General features: G+C 36.9%; 2 protein-coding genes across 2 annotated transcripts in view; one reads left to right on the top strand and one right to left on the bottom strand.

Moving 5' to 3' along the window:
• Positions 1–1,104, bottom strand: part of LOC127624697 (leucine--tRNA ligase, cytoplasmic) — a 45,859-nt gene extending 44,755 nt beyond the window's left edge. Inside the window, exon 1 of the mRNA XM_052099534.1 lies at positions 1,010–1,104. Coding sequence (XP_051955494.1) covers positions 1,010–1,015 — 6 coding nt within the window. The 5' untranslated portion in view covers positions 1,016–1,104. The remainder of the gene's footprint in view (positions 1–1,009) is intronic.
• A 1,377-nt stretch (positions 1,105–2,481) lies between these two features.
• The window catches only part of rbm27 (RNA binding motif protein 27), a 38,124-nt gene continuing 21,993 nt past the window's right edge, over positions 2,482–18,612 (top strand). Inside the window, 8 exon segments of the mRNA XM_052099535.1 lie at positions 2,482–2,647; positions 3,238–3,356; positions 6,319–6,440; positions 9,540–9,619; positions 10,403–10,593; positions 11,321–11,397; positions 11,399–11,624; positions 14,699–14,917. Of these exon segments, the coding sequence (XP_051955495.1) occupies positions 2,589–2,647; positions 3,238–3,356; positions 6,319–6,440; positions 9,540–9,619; positions 10,403–10,593; positions 11,321–11,397; positions 11,399–11,624; positions 14,699–14,917 (1,093 nt within the window). The 5' untranslated portion in view covers positions 2,482–2,588.

The raw sequence follows: 18,612 nt of genomic DNA, 5'->3' as shown, positions 1-18,612 counted from the left end.
AAATAAGACTTAATTTCTTATGCCATTTACTTTTTACATTTACAAGTAAATAATTCAAGTTATTTAAAGAAATTTTAACAATTAGATGATTTTACAGAAAAACAACACAAACATATTTTTCTTGAAATTTTTGTTTTTTAAGTGTATGGATTACTTTTATGCTGCGTTTATGTGCTTTTTGAAGGTTCAAAGTTTTGGCCACCATTCACTTGCATTTTGTAAACCTACAGATCTGAGATAATCTTCTAAAAATCTTAATTTGTGTTCTGCGGAAGAAAGAAAGTCATACATATCTGAGAGGGAGGGTGAGTACATGATGAGGATTTTATTTTTGGGTGAACTAGCTTTTGAACATTTCTCCAAAAGGAAAAATAAAATAAAATAAAATACAGTTCATTGAACACACAGTGACATTGTTTAAAAAAAAATATATATATATATATATATATATAGTATAATCATATAATTCTGATATTGTCATTTTATGTTAAGTACCAATATTATATTTCACACTACAGACACATTTAAATTTAACTGTATTTAAAATAGATAGAAATGTCATGAAACTTAATGAAATGACATACTGATCTGTTAAGCATTAGCTATATTTTTATTAATTACTAATTAATTAAACTTTTTATAAAGTGCTACCCGAATATTCGCTGGTTATTTTGCTAAACAATTCTTTATTACAAGGAATACAACCAACAAGTCACATCAGCAGTGATTGACAGCTGTCACTTCTCTGTCCATGTCACCCTGCCACCAATTTACTCGAACATACAATAGTTACAACAGTTAGAATAGTAGGTAGTTCTGAAGATTTATTCTGACTCTCTGTTCAGAAATGAAAGTGTAAATGTGAATGCATGACGCTAGCAGCTAAAGATAACCTATGCTGCTGCACAATTACTTAATGCTTTTTGTGATTTGGTATAGCTAATGAAAAGGACAGTGAGACAAAATTTTAAATACAACTCGAATTAACTTAATGAAGAAAAAAAATTACCGTCATCCTGATTTAATCACAATAACTTAAGCAGGAATTCTTAAAGGTGGTACGAATCGAGTAGTGACAGTGACGCCGCTCTCGGCTGATGAAACCGTCAAGAAATGCTGCCGGAAGACGCGCTGTGCTCAATGGGTAATGTATTTTTATTTATTTATTTATTGGAATGTATTATTAAGACCTGTCTACGGCAGTCGATCACTTTAAAAGTCCAACAATAGTACTAAGATGAAGAACAAAACCCCAAGTAACAATTTATGGTTCCTAAAACGTTCTGGGAATGTTCGTTTTTTATTTAAAAAAATTAAATAAAACATAGAAAGAACGTTCCTCGACCTTTAGGAGTTGGTTCTCAGGAAAAAATAACCAAATGGCAACCATACACTAACGTTTGGGGAAAGATTTGTGTGTGTGCTGGGAATAAAGTGTTATTGTCACAAATAATTCATAAATGGCATTTCATAAACATTAAAAAAAAAAGATTTTGTACTACTTCAACACAATATAGGGGTTTTAAAATGAGAAATTTAGCCTATTGAAAGACTTTAAAAAATTAACTTGGCTAACATTAATATATTTCTTACCACTAAAGTGTACAGTTTTTGCTTCTCTTTATTTGTTATCATAAAAGAACACTGTTATATTGCATAATCATCACTTTTCGAATATATGAGTGAAATAATGATCAAATCAAAAACATATACTGTATATTGAATCTTAAATTTTGAAGTATTAGTGACTGAGGAGATTTAAAGATTAAGATTAAGTGAGCAATCCTGGTCATGTGATCATAACATGGCAGCCCCATGAGGTGACCCTCTCCATGTAAAATTAAACAGCATTTTTCAGGGTTAATGATATGACTGGAGTCTTCATCTCATGTGAGTGGTCATGATTTTATACATCTGTTTCAAAATTATGATTAATTTCTTCAGAAGTAGGAGGTTTTTAATTAGAACAAAATTACTGAGTGCACCTTTAACTTTGAAATTGTAAAATCATATGCAGTTTATACAAAAAAAAAAAATAAAGAAAATTATGAAAAAAAATAAAACTTTAAAATAACCTTTAGGGAACATTACATTCTTGTCAGTTTATAACACGAAAACCTCCCTGCAACATTTTGGGAACGTTAGTTTATGGTCACAAAAACGAACTAACCAAAAAAAGAAAAAGATGCTAACATTAGGGGAACTGTTTGCTGACTTGGTTTTCTCTCGAAACACCAAACTGTTTTTCAACTAAAAATAAAAACCGATAGATAAAACAGATGCATAAAAATCTCCGATCAAGGTTTGGTCCTTTACTCTTCACAATGCAAACCACTTAAAATCTTGCATACCATTATCGTACAACATGAGATAAATGGGATGAAATTATATGCAAATATAATATTTAAGCAGCTCTGTGATTGGCCGCCACCGTTGCCCTTTGACATCACCGCGTGACGTTGCCATGATCCTCCAAGCAAGCAGCCCGTCCGACGTGCAGTTACTACAACAGGCCCAGTAAACGATGCTAGTAGAAATCTTGCATAAACACCCAGCCGTTTACCAGTATTAATCACTTGCGCGTCAGGATGATTATAGAAAATGTTGACGCTTTGAAATCCTGGCTGGCTAAACTTCTTGAGCCCATGTAAGTGTTGAAATGAGTGACATTTGAACCAACGCTGCTAACTTGCTAACACATTAGCTGGGCTTCAAACCATTTACATTCACCACCATTAGACCGGGATAACTTTTATCATGTGGTTAAATGTGAGGTAAACTGTGTTCTATTAATCGATAGCTCTGTTCGTTCAATAAATCAACAAACCACCCTGTTAGAAGACATATAGCAGGAAGCTAAGCTAAGGGGATCTGAGTGGTTGCTCATCAAAACAGTCTCATAGTATTTAGAGACCGGGCCAAACTGGATCAGGGCACAAGTTATTTTAGATTAAGCGTCTCGGCATGTAACCATAAAGTGCTCGGGCTGGGATCAGGAGACAGACACTTTATTTAAGTGTTTGCTGCACAAGCTGCCAACTTGTCAAGCATCTTGCACAGTGCATCATTGCAGAGCTCTTGCGAAAGCTGCTACTAAACATTACAGAGACACCAGGCGGTGTATTATTGTTTTAACTGGACCTCTGGATCAATTTGCACCCATCTTTCATGTATTTTGCATGTGTGTGGCCCCATACAAATGGAATGTATTTTAAATAAACCTGTGAACTTTTGCAGATGTGATGCTGACCCATCTGCACTGGCAAACTACGTTGTGGCTTTAGTAAAGAAGGACAAACCAGAGAAAGAACTGAGAGCATTGTGTGCAGATCAGTTGGACGTTTTCCTCCAGAAGGGTAATGGCATGCAGTTCACACTTTAGTTGTTTTTTTGTCCTTAAACGGTCATGTGGTGTCAACTCAACCAGTGTTTGACTAAAGAGACACATGTATCGCTTATTCTTAATAGTAGCGTTTTTTTTGCATTCTTGAAAATTGAGATTACCGGTACCTTATTGCTTTAATCTGAATAAATAAAGGTACATTTTCTATATTAAAATGTATTTAAAAGTTACAACTGTAGGGGGCCTGGGTAGCTCAGTGAGTAAAGACGCTGACTACCACCCCTGGAGTTGCGAGTTCGAATACAGGACGTGATGAGAGATTCCAACCAGGTCTACTAAGCAACCAAATTGGCCTGGTTGCTAGGGAGGGTAGAGTCACATGGGATAGCCTCCTTGTAGTCGCTATAATGTGGTTCTCGCTCTCAGTAGGGCACGTGATGAGTTGTGCATCCATACGCGCTACATCATGTGGTAACACGCTTAACAAGCCACATGACATGATGCGCAGATTGATGGTCTCAGACGTGGAGGCAACTGAGATTTGTCCTCCATCACCCGTATTGAGGTGAGTCACTACGCTACCAGGAGGACGTAGAGCATTCCAAATTGGGGAGAGAAGAAAAAAGTTACAACTGTAGACCTTTTTGTTGGACAAGAAAATCTAGCTTCATATCATGTGACCCGCGTTTGATTTTCTGATGGAACCACACTGAGGGCCCCCTATCTCTGCGATTCAACCATACAGGGTCCTAAAGATGAAGATACAAAAAGAAAACAATTTTACAATGTTGTGACAAGGCAGAAGGCGGGGCTGGGTCATGATTCTGCACACCTGCCCTCTTATCAGGCTAATCAAGCCTCCGAGAGGGATAAAGGCCAACTGCGGACGGTGGTGCAACAGAGAGAGAGCGTTTACGAGCAGCTGTCTGTTGTGTATTTGAGTCTTTTGGTTTTAAGTTCTTAATTAAATATGATTTATATTGTTAAGCCGGTTCTCACTGACTCCTTTCCATAACTCCCTTTACACTGGTGCCAAAAAGACACAAACACACACATATGATGAACAGCTGCCCAGAAAACACTCCCTCTCTGTCGCACCACTGTCCGCAGTTGGCCTTTATCCCTCTCAGAGGCTTGATTAGCCTGATAAGGGGCCAGGTGTGTAGAATCATGAGCCCACCCTCTGCCCTGTCACAGATGTCTAATACTTCTGCGGTTATAAACACTCCAACTTTGGAAAACAACACGAGAGTTTTTTTTTTTTTTTTTTTTTGACTCAAAAAAAGTATTCAGACCCCCTTAAATTTTTCACTCTTTGTTATATTGCAGCCATTTGCTAAAATCATTTAAGTTCATTTTTTTTCCTCATTGTACACACAGCACCCCATATTGACAGAAAAACACAGAATTGTTGACATTTTTGCACATTTATTAAAAAAGAAAAACTGAAATATCACATGGTCCTAAGTATTCAGACCCGTTGTTCAGTATTTAGTAGAAGCACCCTTTTGATCTAATACAGCCATGAGTCTTTTTGGGAAAGATGCAACAAGTTTTTCAAATCTGGATTTGGGTATCCTCTGCCATTCCTCCTTGCAGATCCTCTCCAGTTCTGTCAGGTTGGACGGTAAACGTTGGTGGACAGCCATTTTCAGGTCTCTCCAGAGATGCTCAATTGGGTTTAAGTCAGGGCTCTGGCTGGGCCATTCAAGAACAGTCACGGAGTTGTTGTGAAGCCACTCCTTCGTTATTTTAGCGGTGTGCTTAGGGTCATTGTCTTGTTGGAATGTGAACCTTCGGCCCAGTCTGAGGTCCAGAGCACTCTGGAGAAGGTTTTCGGTCCAGGATATCCCTGTACTTGGCCGCATTCATCTTTCCCTCGATTGCAACCAGTCGTCCTGTCCCTGCAGCTGAAAAACACCCCCACAGCATGATGCTGCCACCACCATGCTTCACTGTTGAGACTGTATTGGACAGGTGATGAGCAGTGCCTGGTTTTCTCCACACATACCGCTTAGAATTAAGGCCAAAAAGTTCTCTTGGTCTCATCAGACCAGAGAATCTTATTTATCACCATCTTGGAGTCCTTCAGGTGTTTTTTAGCAAACTCCATGCGGGCATTCATGTGTCTTGCACTGAGGAGAGGCTTCCGTCGGGCCACTCTGCCATAAAGCCCCGACTGGTGGATGGCTGCAGTGATGGTTGACTTTCTACAACTTTCTCTCATCTCCCGACTGCATCTCTGGAGCTCAGCCACAGTGATCTTTGGGTTCTTCTTTACCTCTCTCACTAAGGCTCTTCTCCCCCGATAGCTCAGTTTGGCCGGACGGCCAGCTCTAGGAAGGGTTCTGGTCTTCCCAAACGTCTTCCATTTAAGGATTATGGAGGCCACTGTGCTCTTATGAACCTTAAGGGCAGCAGAAATTTTTTTGTAACCTTGGCCAGATCTGTGCCTTGCCACAATTCTGTCTCTGAGCTCTTCAGGCAGTTCCTTTGACCTCATGATTCTCATTTGCTCTGACATGCACTGTGAGCTGTAAGGTCTTATATAGACAGGTGTGTGGCTTTCCTAATCAAGTCCAATCAGTATAATCAAACACAGCTGGACTCAATTGAAGGTGTAGAACATCTCAAGGATGATCAGAAGAAATGGACAGCACCTGAGTTAAATATATGAGTGTCAAAGCAAAGGGTCTGAATACTTAGGACCATGTGATATTTCAGTTTTTCTTTTTTAATAAATGTGCAGAAATGTCAACAATTCTGTGTTTTTCTGTCAATATGGGGTGCTGTGTGTACAATAATGAGGAAAAAAAAAGAACTTTATGCAAATGGCTGCAATATAACAAAGAGTGAAAAATTTAAGGGGTCTGAATACTTTCCGTACCCACTGTATAATGCAACAATTGGTGCTGAAGTCAATTGATTTTAGTAATAGAATTTGATTAATTGTTTTCTGTTTTTCACTTTCACAGAGACTACAGGGTTTGTGGATAAACTATTTGAATGTCTAGCCACCAAAAATTATTTGGGAAATCCACCTGCTAAAGAGGAGGTCAAAACCCCTTTAGTGCAGAAGATTGAGGAAAAGGAAGAGGTAAAATCAGTTCAAACAAGTTAATCTGTCAGTTTTGTAAACTGTGCCCAAAAACCATTAGTTTAACTAGTGAAAAAATATAATATTAATTTAATCTAATGTCCATCTTCATTCCCAAAGTTCCTGGTTCAAATTCATGAAACACAAGCAGAACACATTTTTTGTGTAAATCATTCACAAAGCCTTTCTGACGTAAATTTTCAGATTCATGAAAGTTTTCATATTTTAAAAATGTTAGTTAGTACGAACAAAATTTACACCTGCTCCAGAACACACATAAAACTGTTTTTTTGTTCTTTCTGATAAATTCCTATGACTACATTATGACAGAAGTTAAATTAAATAAGTAATGAAAGATTAACTTATAATGAAATTAGTAAAATTTTATCTTAAAAATAAATTAATAAAAATGTATTTGTTTATTTTTTTACCAGATTTAAAAATGTTTGTTTATGCTTGCATTTATTCAAAGTTTATTCTCAACTATGCTTCATTAATTGAATTGAATTACATTGCATGAAAATTACTCGTGTATGTGATTTAAATGTTGTGCGATGCGACTTAAGAATGGCTTGTAAACATTCTGTTTTCACTTGCCAATGATTGAGAACATTTCTCTGCATGATGCGTCTTGTTTGCGCACACTATGAAGGAAATGTTTTCCGCTACCTTATTTGGCTGCAGTGGATCCTGAAGTGTCATGGATTGCGGTGTCACCATCACTTTCGTTGAGCTGTGATATTCCATAGTTACAATTACATTACATTTAACAATAGTGTGACAATTGAGGAAGGCAGGGCTGGGTCGTGACTACACATGTCCGGCCCCCAATCGGGCTAATCAGCCGAGGAGAGGGATAAATGTGGCGGAACGTGGCAGTTCGGGAGAGGGAGAGCTACAGGCAGCTGCCCTATATGCGTTTTATGTTTGCGTGTATTTTTGTTTTCATTAAACATTATTTTGATGGTTCGTCCAGTACCCACCACCTCCTTTCCAGTGAACCCTGTTACAAATGTAACTTGTTTTTAATACTCTGAATTTGCTTAAACTTTTCCATGGACTGTTTTCACAACATTCTCTGTTTTACTGCATCTGCAGACCAGCCACTTGTCTGTTGGAAGGAAGAGCATGTGGACTTGAATTTGTGTACATTACATATTTTTACACACAAGTCAATACTCATAATGTGAGTAAAGTTTGGTTTGACAAGTTCCGTGCAATGTGTGTACAAAGACGAGATCGAAACACTCCCTTTTCATTCAGTTATGTCTCTTTTAATATCCTTTCTGTTGTTTACATTCTGGTCAGTTGTTGTTCAAAAAGTAAAAAGACATTTCTCTTGTTGATGTGCGCTGTACTCCATTTTAGCACCTGCTACACCTATCAATGTAAATAGTTGTAAATCGTACATTGTGCATATACACCGATCAGCCACAACATTAAATCCACCTGCCCAATATTGTGTAGATCCCCCTCATGCCGCCAAAATAGCGCCAACCTGCATCATTCTGAGAATATATTCTTCTTGCCACAATAGTACAGTGCGGTTATCTGAGTTACTGTAGACTTTGTCAGTTCCAACCCGTCTGGCCATTCTCTGTTGACATCTCTCATCAACAAGGATTTTCCATCCACAGAACTGCCGCTCACTGGATGTTTTTTGTTTTTGGCACCATTCAGAGTAAATTCTAGAAACTGTTGTGAGTGAATCACAGAAATACAATACAGAAATACTCAAACCAGCCCATCTAGCACCTACAATCATCAAATACAGGTCAGGAGCTTCAGTTAATGTTCACATAAACCATCAGAATGGGGAAAAAATGTGATCTCAGTGATTTGGACGGTGGCATGATTGTTGGTGCCAGATGGTCTGGTTTGAGTATTTCTGTAACTGCTGATCTCCTGGGATTTTCACACAATTTGATATAGTAGCACTTAAATGTTACAAGTCTATTTTCATTATTGGGTTCCAAACTTTATTAACCAATATTTTATGTAACAAAATGTGTATGAAATTTAAAACACTTGTATCATTATTATAAATGCAATTTTATGACATATAAATTGTTAGAATGTGAAATTTGTACATATAAAAAAAAAAATCTAAAATGTGATTAAAATGATGAAAATTCAAATATATAATATAAAATATACTCAAATATTATAGCATGTAAAGTCATATATATTTGATGATGTACCTTCCCGGATTGCTATATATCCTTTTTATTTTCATTATGCTTGCATGTTGAACTTGCCAATGCAGATTTTTTTTCTCCTGTGTGTCCGTAGAAGGGTTGGACCTCTAATGTGACTGGTTGGACAGTTTCTTCATTTAATATGAGCTCAATAATTAACATTTCATAATGTAGTATAGTCATCGATAAATCACGTTCAGTTATTAACGCATGGTCTATTGAAATGCTGTTAAACCTGTAAATAAACATATCACGGGCAGGTGCGAACACAGTATAGTGAACAATAATTCAATCCTAGCACACTGTTGTGGCTTTCAAATTTTTAGTAGCTCACAACTTTTTGGTCAAAGACCTTCTACATGTATTTATTTCTCTGAAGATTCTTGCAGTGGAAGTATATCACTGTTAACGTAATAATTTACCTGAGAAGTTTCACCAATGATTTTGGCAATGTGCTTGACTGAACCAGAAGGTTAATGGTGTTGGATATCCTCCTGCTGGCATGAACTCAAATTTTGTGATTTGACTGCACTTCAATTTAAACCCCTTTCATTACTGTTCCTCACATCCCTATTTGCATTTACTAGCGAATCTGATGCTATCCTTATAGAGCGTTTTCATGGGCATGAATTATGATAATTGTGAGTGAACTAATTTACGAATGTTTGGAATCCACCTTACATTCACAAACCCATTTAACAAATCTGGTGGGTACGAAGCATTCGTGAATCTGTAGGAAAGATCTCGGGAAGGTCCATTTTATGCGCAAATTACTCAGAATTTTCTCATATTTATGAAAGTTTCATGAATGAGGCCCATTGAATCGTTTGCCATGCTCAGGTTAGTTTCACTGGCCAAATAGTTTTTGAGGCCACTGAATAATAGCATTTTTTTTTTTCAGTCTAATCCTGTTGTAGATGATCTGGAGAACAGAAGACGAAGAAGCCCGTTAAGGAATCGTTCAGACTTCAACGAATCAAGGTTGGTCTCCTACTGCTGCTGCTTTTTTATACTGTATCTGAATTATTAGATGTTCATATGTATTCTAGACCTAGCATAGTGTGAATCTTTCTACATATAGAACAGCTTTTGTTTTTTTTATTGTTTTGTGTGGCTGTTCTCTATCTATCCATTTTTACTTTGTGTTGAGCATTTTTTCTTTGTTGACCTTTGTCGTTTGTGTACACCACCAATGTCTACGTCTACCATCAGATACCAGTTAATTAAGTTAATTAATAATAAAGCAAAATTGGGGGCCTGGGTATCTCAGCGAGTAAAGACTCTGACTACCACCCTTGTAGTCGCGAGTTCGAATCCAGGGCGTGCTGAGTGACTCCAGCCAGGTCTCTTAAGCAACCAAATTGGCCCGGTTGCTAGGGAGGGTAGAGTCACATGGGGTAACCTCCTCTTGGTCGCTATAATATGGTTCTTGCTCTCAGTGAGGCGTGTGGTGAGTTGTGCGTGGATGCCGCAGAGAATAGTGTGAACCCTCCACACATGCTATGTCTCTGGGGTAACACGCTCAACAAGCTATGGTATAAGATGTGTGTATTGATGGTCTTGGACAAGGAGGCAACTGAGATTTGTCTCAGGATTGAGGCGAGTCACTACGCCACCACGAGGACTTGGAGCGCATTGGGAAGTGGGCATTCTAAATTGGGGAGAAAAAATAAAAATAATAGAGCAAAATCAATAGAAATTATAGGTCAAATTTAGGCAGTAACAAAGCTGTCTATCATGAAAACTCAATGTGTATTTCTTCAGGGCTAGAGATGACCGAAGGAGAGATGATCGTAAGCGGCGGGAGATGGACCGTCATGGGAAGAGCGGAGAGTCGTACCGGGAGCGACATGAGCGGCGGGGTGGGAGCTCACGGGGGCGGAGCTACAGTCGCAGCAGGAGTCGCAGCAACAGCCGTGGAAAGAGTCGAGAGAGAGAGCACAATCAGAGAAGAGGTGATGACTGGATCCAGTCTGATTCCGAACTTTGATTTGATTAAATTCCAATAATGTTTTTCAATCTGTAAATGTTAAAATACTCACTGTTTTAAAAGTACAGCTACAAGACGTAAACTATGAGTGTAAACCTGACATTAGTGTACTAAAATTGCTCAATGACCTTTTCTGTGACTAGTTATATTAAAGTTTGTTGTCATGATGACGTAACACAGTGAATCCTAAAACTTTAAAACGACTGTGAAAACGACGGTTTATCAACTTTACAGCTAAATTAACACAAGTTTAAACAGAAGATTAAAGTAAGTCCTTTTATGAAATAAGCTTCACATTTCTGCCTTCTAAACCACTTAAAAATTGGCTCCATTCACTCCCATTGTAAATGACTCGCTGTGACCCAGATTTTGTTTTCTTTTTTTTTCTTTTTTTTTCTTTTGTAGTGGTCAACATTATTCCACAAATGCTATCGATTGAGCTTCACTTGTATTGAACCCAGAAAAATCCTTTTAAAATTCAGAAAAACATGAGAATTTAGAACAAAATAGATTTGATTAGGCTACTGATGAGACTGGATTCTTCATCTTATGTGAGTGTACTTAATTTAAACTATATAGCTAATTATATAACTGTGGTTTAAAATATTTCAAAAGTTCAGTATTTGTGTAAAAAAAAAAATTATGACAAAAAAAATACTTGTTGCATCTTCAAATGTGCTTCATTTCAACAGAGCACAGATCCAAATTCGAGCAGGAGCGGAAGGACGCTGAGCCCTACAACCCTTCCTCTGCTCACATAGGTAACCCTACACCACCAGCAGTCTCATCCACCCCCCCTGCTCCCTCTGCCCCTACCCCAGCACCAGTTCCCCTCCTCGGGGAGTCCCGCAATCCCCAAAGCCGTAACTGTGGTAGCACCGGCTCACCTGCCCGACAGTACCTCAGAGAGTTGGTCCACATACTTCAGCAACCACACAGACGGCAAGACATTCAACAAGAGCAGTGCACCCAAACACCGCTGCAGAGACTATGACGGTAAGAATTGTTGCATTATGATTATATATTTTTTGAGAATTTTTGACATTTAGCTGCAAATATTTGTTTAGCGGGAAGCTTATTCATTTGGCTTTTGCTTTTTATCAGGTTTGTTTTTGGAAAAATGTTTGCATGTTGTTGAAGTTCAATACAAATGAGATTAGTAGATACAAAATATAAAGGCAAATGGCAACAAATGATGCTTGAGTTTTTGTCAGAACTAGTTTCACTTATTGGACCCATTTTTGCAATGACTTTCAATCGATTGGTGTCAAGGTGATTTTTAGTGGATGAATGAAGTCAGTTCCCCTCAAGTTCATACAGGTGTCTTGGTAGCCTCAGGTGCAGAGTCAGAAATTAAATGTCTTTTTTCCTATTTCATTTTTGACCCAGCTCTGGGGTAGTTAATCACATTAATTATAGACATGTTCTGTTTCAAACCAAATAAACATATTTTTGTGAAGTGCTTTGCTTGACATTTTATATATTTTACCCATCAGGGTGTCTGTTTTTTAATGCATTACTAATCATTTTGCATAACAGTATCCCTTTTAGGCCTCCTGGGAGCTGTGCTAAATTGGCAGTGTTTATATTTGCCGCCTTGTCTCCCTGGAGCCGGGGTATTTTTCCACACTAGTGGGAGTTTGAGGAAATGTACACAGGGAGCGAATGAGGAATGGATGGTTAGCTTGATTGTGTTATGATCACACTAAAAAAGCTTTGAATTGTCATGCTGGGTAGCTCATCAGTACTTAAGATTGATATATGTAAACTATGCCAATGATATAACTCATTTGTAAATACTAGGGATGCGAGTATATGGTTGTCTCATGATTCGGTCCGACATATGACATGAGGTTCACGATCAATACAATCACTGTTTGTTATAACAACATATATATGACAAAGTATCACAGAGGTTTTTCTTTTTGTATTATTATTTAAAGAAATGTTTGAGCAAAATGCATTTCAAATTTCTAATCAGAATAAAGTTCTGTACTGTAAATTCTCATTAAGAGTAGTGCCCCATGAAATCTGTTTGATCTGCTTAATGACTAAACATAAATTAAAACAGAACAATAATTTTTATCTTAGCATTGTATTATTTTTATCAAATGAAGTGTTTTCAGATCCTCACGGCACATTCCAAAATACAGCGTTGTTATATTTTTGTCAAATAGCAGATCATCACAATAGTAATGAAAGCATTGGTGAAAACCTTTATTTGTACAGCACTCTTGCTAGTGAGATATTGCTTAGCCTAATTATAATTTTTGTTAGTAGCAGTATTTATTAATACTGCATTGATTATTACATTGTAATATACAGTAGTAATATATTTCTGTCGCAATTTCTTCAATTTCAGAAAACCTAATGAAGCACTTAGTTTTTGTTTTTGACGAAATAAGCAGTTTGCTACATGGATTAATGTGCTTATTAAACCAAAAGGCTTTGATTTAATTATATAAATATACATTATAGTCTTCATGTGCTGCGCACTTCCCAGTTAATAAGTGCTCTGCTCTTTGTCATCTAAACACACACACGTGATATGATGCGGTTTTATCAGTGTTCAGTTTGAAATACACAAGGAAATATCACAAACAAATAAAACCTTGAAGAATAGATGGCTACATTCAGGCTGAACATGTGCAGGACCAGCCATATGACCGAATAGAACATCTATAAAAAATGTAACCATAATATACAAGGGTATGATTTTATGGTTTTAAATAACTTACTGATAGTCTGTGTCTTGTCAGCTACTTGTTTTCGTACTTTATAGGAAAGACAAAGTGCTGCCACACTGGTGAATTCAGCATAGACACCACATTCTCAATCTCTGTGTTGGGTGTGTTGCTGTCGTCTTTAGCCATTTTCAAATAATAGAAACACGTTTGGTGAAGTATGGCTACTTTTGCACACAACATGAAGATTGCTGCTTCTGTTGTTTGGCCTAAATAGTGTGGAATAAAGCAACCGAGAGCTTTTAATAATTTACTGGTGATTTAGTTTGATTACATTTATGCACATTTTTGCAAACTTCTAAATGTCAAATGTTATTATTTATATTTGGTTTCATCATATTTTTTGGTTTGCGATATTTCGAAATTCAATATATCGTCCCATACCTAGTAAATTATTTATTATAATATTAGAGGTTGACCGATGGTGGATTTTGCTAAGATTGTGGAAAAGGCAGAACCAATGAATCTGTCTATGGTTTTAAAAATCAATTTATAGAGGTTTTCTTAGTCTTTCCTTACCATGATTGGCACAGATGTAGAGTCTTACTTGCTTGAAGTACTTTTGCTAAATGGAAAGTTCACCCTTATGACATTCTAAACATATGAAGACGTAAGAAGACAGGACAGGATTTAGTTTTTTTTTCTGAAAGAGTTTTGCGTGCGCTTGCAATTGTTTGCATTTCACTCGCAAAAAGTTTCCCTTGCAATATTTTAGCATTCCCATGCAATAGTTTAGCACTCCCTTGCAGTGAGTTTTGCGTTCCCTCGCAATAGTTTGCGTTACCTGACAATAAATGTACCATTGTTTTACTACAGTAACCATATTATTAACCATGGTATTCATAGTGAAACCATAGTAATAATAGAGGAAAACAAAAACTATGGTAATAAAAATCATAACTTTGTGTTTATTTTACTATACAAATGCCATAGTTTAACGTATTATTTAACTTATACACACTAAACTTATTGTGACTGCACACAAACAGTTGCAAGGGAACCCAAAACTATTAGGAGGGCATGCAAAACTTATTGTGAGGGCACGTAAATGCTTACTAGGGAACCCAAAACTTATTGCGAGGGCACGCAAAATTAACCAGTTCACACCCTCTCCTTTAAGAGGCTCTGTACAAATATTTTTTTTCTCTGTGCTGAGGTTTTTCAGGCAGATTGACAACCTCGGGCACTATTTACATTCATTGTGTTGAAAAAAGATGCTATACAAGAGTGATTGGCTAACTTTTTTTTAACAAAGACTTTTTATCTGTCTTCGCTTAACATTTAATGTTATTTTGAAATATTTTGTCTGTTGCTGTGTCTGAGCAGAGAAAGGATTTTGTATTCGAGGTGACCTCTGTCCCTTTGACCACGGTAATGACCCCCTGATCGTGGATGACGTCACCCTTCCTACAATGATCCCGTTTCCGCCCCCACCATGCCAGCCACGGATGCCCATGCCTCCCATGACTGAACCACCTCCGGGCATGCGCATGCCGCCACCCCCTCACGGGCAGCCCCCGCCTCCGGGCATCTACCCCATGCCAGGTGAGAGTGCAATTTTGATTTCAGCATGTTAATCGAACACCTCTTGTATTCCGAAGCAGAGCAGAAGTAGTACGAATTTTTTTTTCCAGTGTCCATGTTAACAGGTTAGTTTTCAGAAGCAGAAACAGCCGGACAGAAGTATCCCAGAAGCAGCACTGCTCCGATCTTTTCGAGTTTATTTTTGCTGCGCTGTGCATGCTGAATTAAAATGATAGTGCACTGTTGATGGACATCATGAAGATGAGTTGACATGAAAAAATATAAATTGACAGATGAAGCATATGTTTGAAGTCTGGTGTGTTTTTGTATGGTTTAGAGCAGTGTTTCCCAATCTTTTTTCTGGCACGGCACACTTTGTACAACTTAAAAATTCTACGGCACACCACTATCCCACATAGGCTAACAATCATCAATATTTTTACTTTTCAAGAACTTGTCCATGTTTTCTGTCCATCTCAGTAGTTTACTTGTAATGTTTGAAATTCGGCTATGCAAAAAAAAAAAAAAGAAGTCTCATAGGTTGGCTTGTGTGAGGACACCGGTGGCAAGAGCGCTAAATGTGTAATGAAAACAAATTTGCTGCTTTTCTAATTTGTAGATTTGTTCTTGCAATCCCACAACAAATTAAAGGGATACAGACTCTGGGCGAAAAAGGCAAGACAATCACTGGTCCACAAACATTTTTTCTGAGTATATTGTTTTTAAAGAATAAGCTAAAAGTCCAGCTATTTTAGTGATTCAAGTTTACAATTGTGCAGAATTGGCTACAAAATAAAGAGTATTTTCGTGAGACTTGCTTCTGTTTCACAAATGTGTTCATTTTTATTAACTGATTAGTTCAGTGACCCCTTCTGGATATGTCACTAGGTGGTGACAAATGAGTGTCTTATGTGCTATGAGTGAGTCAGTGAATCATTTTGAGATGTTCATGACCGAAATCTACCAAGAGACTTAAGCATTAAAACATGTTTAAGCATAAAAAGAACAAAGCAGATCTATAGTCTTCCTTCAGTAAGAGCATGATTTTTCATCCAAAATGACAACAATAATAGTCTAATAATAGTGAGTTTCAATAACGTCCTTACTTTCTCCTACATTAAAACTTGCATGACTACAAATCTACTGACTTCAGCAGAAGAATTATAAACTCCAAGCAGATCTACGGTATCATTTACAGTAGCCTATTTAAACTGCTGAGTATAACAGAAAAGACCACAATAATAGACCAATAATAATAATTTTGAGTTTCAATAATGTTCTTTTGTCATTGTAAAGCACATTTCACATGAGTTGAGTCGAGGCGTCAACGCTCCATTCAGTGCCAGCGTCAAGTGCCTTCCACATGACAAGAGTTGCAGAAGGATAAAAAGACTCGTTTATGTTTAGGTCTAAGCGTTTTCTTGGTGAATTTAAATTAGTTTAATTACTGGGGTCTCTGATATTGGTAAACAATAAGGTAATATTTAATTAAAAGAAATTATGAGACATTCAATATCTCTTCACAAATTTTGAACAGTTTTTAAATATTTATTGTTGTGTAGAACTCTCAAAGACATTATTGGTGAAGCAAAAACGTGTGTGTAAATCACTTTGGTGTAAAGTGACGTCACTTCATAGACTTCAGTGTATTCTGCAGCGCTGACACGAGTCATGAGAAAGACCCTTAATGCGTATAAATATCAGTCACTTTTACACATTAATCACTGCTCTTCACAATCACAAAAGTGACTGGTTATGGTTTCAAAATTCAAATTTCTCCGAAAGGTGAGGAGTTTGCATCCCTGAAATTTTTATTTTTATTTTCATGCATTTATTTTGTGGAATTTGATCATTTTCCACAGCACACCTGACAGTCTTTCATGGCACCCTAGTGTACAGCAGCACATTGGATGGGAAACACTGGTATAGTACACACAGGAAAATTCTTCAGATGGAATCATTTTTCAAAGGTCTAAAAGATGTTAATTTTTCAATCCAACTTTTTTTTTTTTTTCAAACTTAATTTTTATATATTCTTATCTTTTTAGGAACAAACTTAAACCTACATCACATATAATTGTTCTTGCATTTGTTGCGGGTCAACATAGTTTACTAAACATGAACAATAAACAAACTAATTTAACAACCAATATACAAAAGTAATCCACATTGGAAAGAGAAGAACAAAAATAAATAAATAAATAAAATCAATAATAATAAAATAATGACATCATAATAAATACAATCAACAAAACTATATGAATAAATTAATTCTTGAATCCAACCAAGGAGAGTGGTAATTAAAGCCAGAGCCATATCATGTGTGATTGGCCAAAGACTCTCCATTGTCTCTCCAGCAATAAGCCGTCTGGTTGAGATTCATCTTGGATACCACTACTTGTGTTCTAAAAAATCAGATTGAGGATTTCCCACTGAATTCTCCATTTAACTGAATTTGTGACTTAATGCAAGTCAATAAAACTATATCTCCAGGCCTCCTTATTTATTTCCTTAAGCTAATTTTCCCATTTGTGCCTAACATGCTCAATATTATTTTTTTTCCTTTCAGATAAGGCCAGGTATAGAGTAGATACTGGTTTACCTGCAAACTCATTAAGCTGAATTCTTCAAAACTATTGTTAATTGGTTTGGGATTTCTTTTGAATTTGGGCATTTGAGAAGAAAATTTCTTATTTGAGGATATGGGTAAAAATCAGCTCTTGGTAAACCAAAATCTAATACCAGCTGTTGAAAGGTTTTCAATGTATTACCAGTAAGCAGTTGATGAATATATAGTCTCCACCTCTAAAAGCCTAAATCTAGTTCTAGGGGCATAACTTTCTTTAAATATGAAATATCTGACAGGGCTTAGTCCTCAGTTGAGAGACTGAAACTCTGCTGAACTTCTCTCAATGCTAAAAGAGTAGTCATTGTCATCTCCTAAACTGATTTTCCAGCTCTTTTCTTCACAAAAAGGAATAGCCGACAATGGCGCACACGAGCAGATTCTCTTCTCTATTTCTAGCTTCTTGTATCAGACCTATCTGATACCCACACAGTCATTGTTCTCAACTGACATGCTAACCAGTAATATCTTAAATTTGAATACATTTCAGTAATATCAGAACTGTCTATCTACCTCTAGGGCGTCTTCCCTGGCAGATAAATCTTGAAGTTAATCTGTCCAACCGTGAAAACATGGACCTTGGAGGTGTTAGGGGTAATACCTGAAATAGAAACAGCAATCTGGGAAAGATATTAATTCTAATCGACTCTGTTCTTCTGGCCTTAGAGAAGGGCAGCACATACCACCTGTCCAGATCACTTGTAATCTTTTTCAATGAGCTTAATGTAGTTGGCCTACTGATCTGAATTTGGGGGGGATTTTTGTTTGTTCCGTAGTATGTTATGCCTTCTCTTGGCCATCTAAAATGAAAAGATGCTTTAATATGAGGGGAAATGTGTGCATTTAGAGCTATGGCCTCAGTTTTATTCACATTAATTTTGTATTCTGATAAATTTCCAAATTGTTTAATTTCCTCCATTTAATATTGAGACTGAACTTAGTGGATCTAAAACATATACCAGGACATCATCAGTCCAAATTTTTGCTCTAATCGTTATATTGATGATATCATTTGTGGAAGAAAAAAAATAAGGTGATATAACGTTTTTGATGTCAAAATATGTTCTATCGTAGTTTATGGTTAATTGAC

This window comes from Xyrauchen texanus, chromosome 31 (assembly GCF_025860055.1).
Source record: "Xyrauchen texanus isolate HMW12.3.18 chromosome 31, RBS_HiC_50CHRs, whole genome shotgun sequence".
In the NCBI taxonomy this organism is placed as follows: Eukaryota; Metazoa; Chordata; class Actinopteri; order Cypriniformes; family Catostomidae; genus Xyrauchen; species Xyrauchen texanus.
This window is presented reverse-complemented; position numbering and strand designations above follow the sequence as displayed.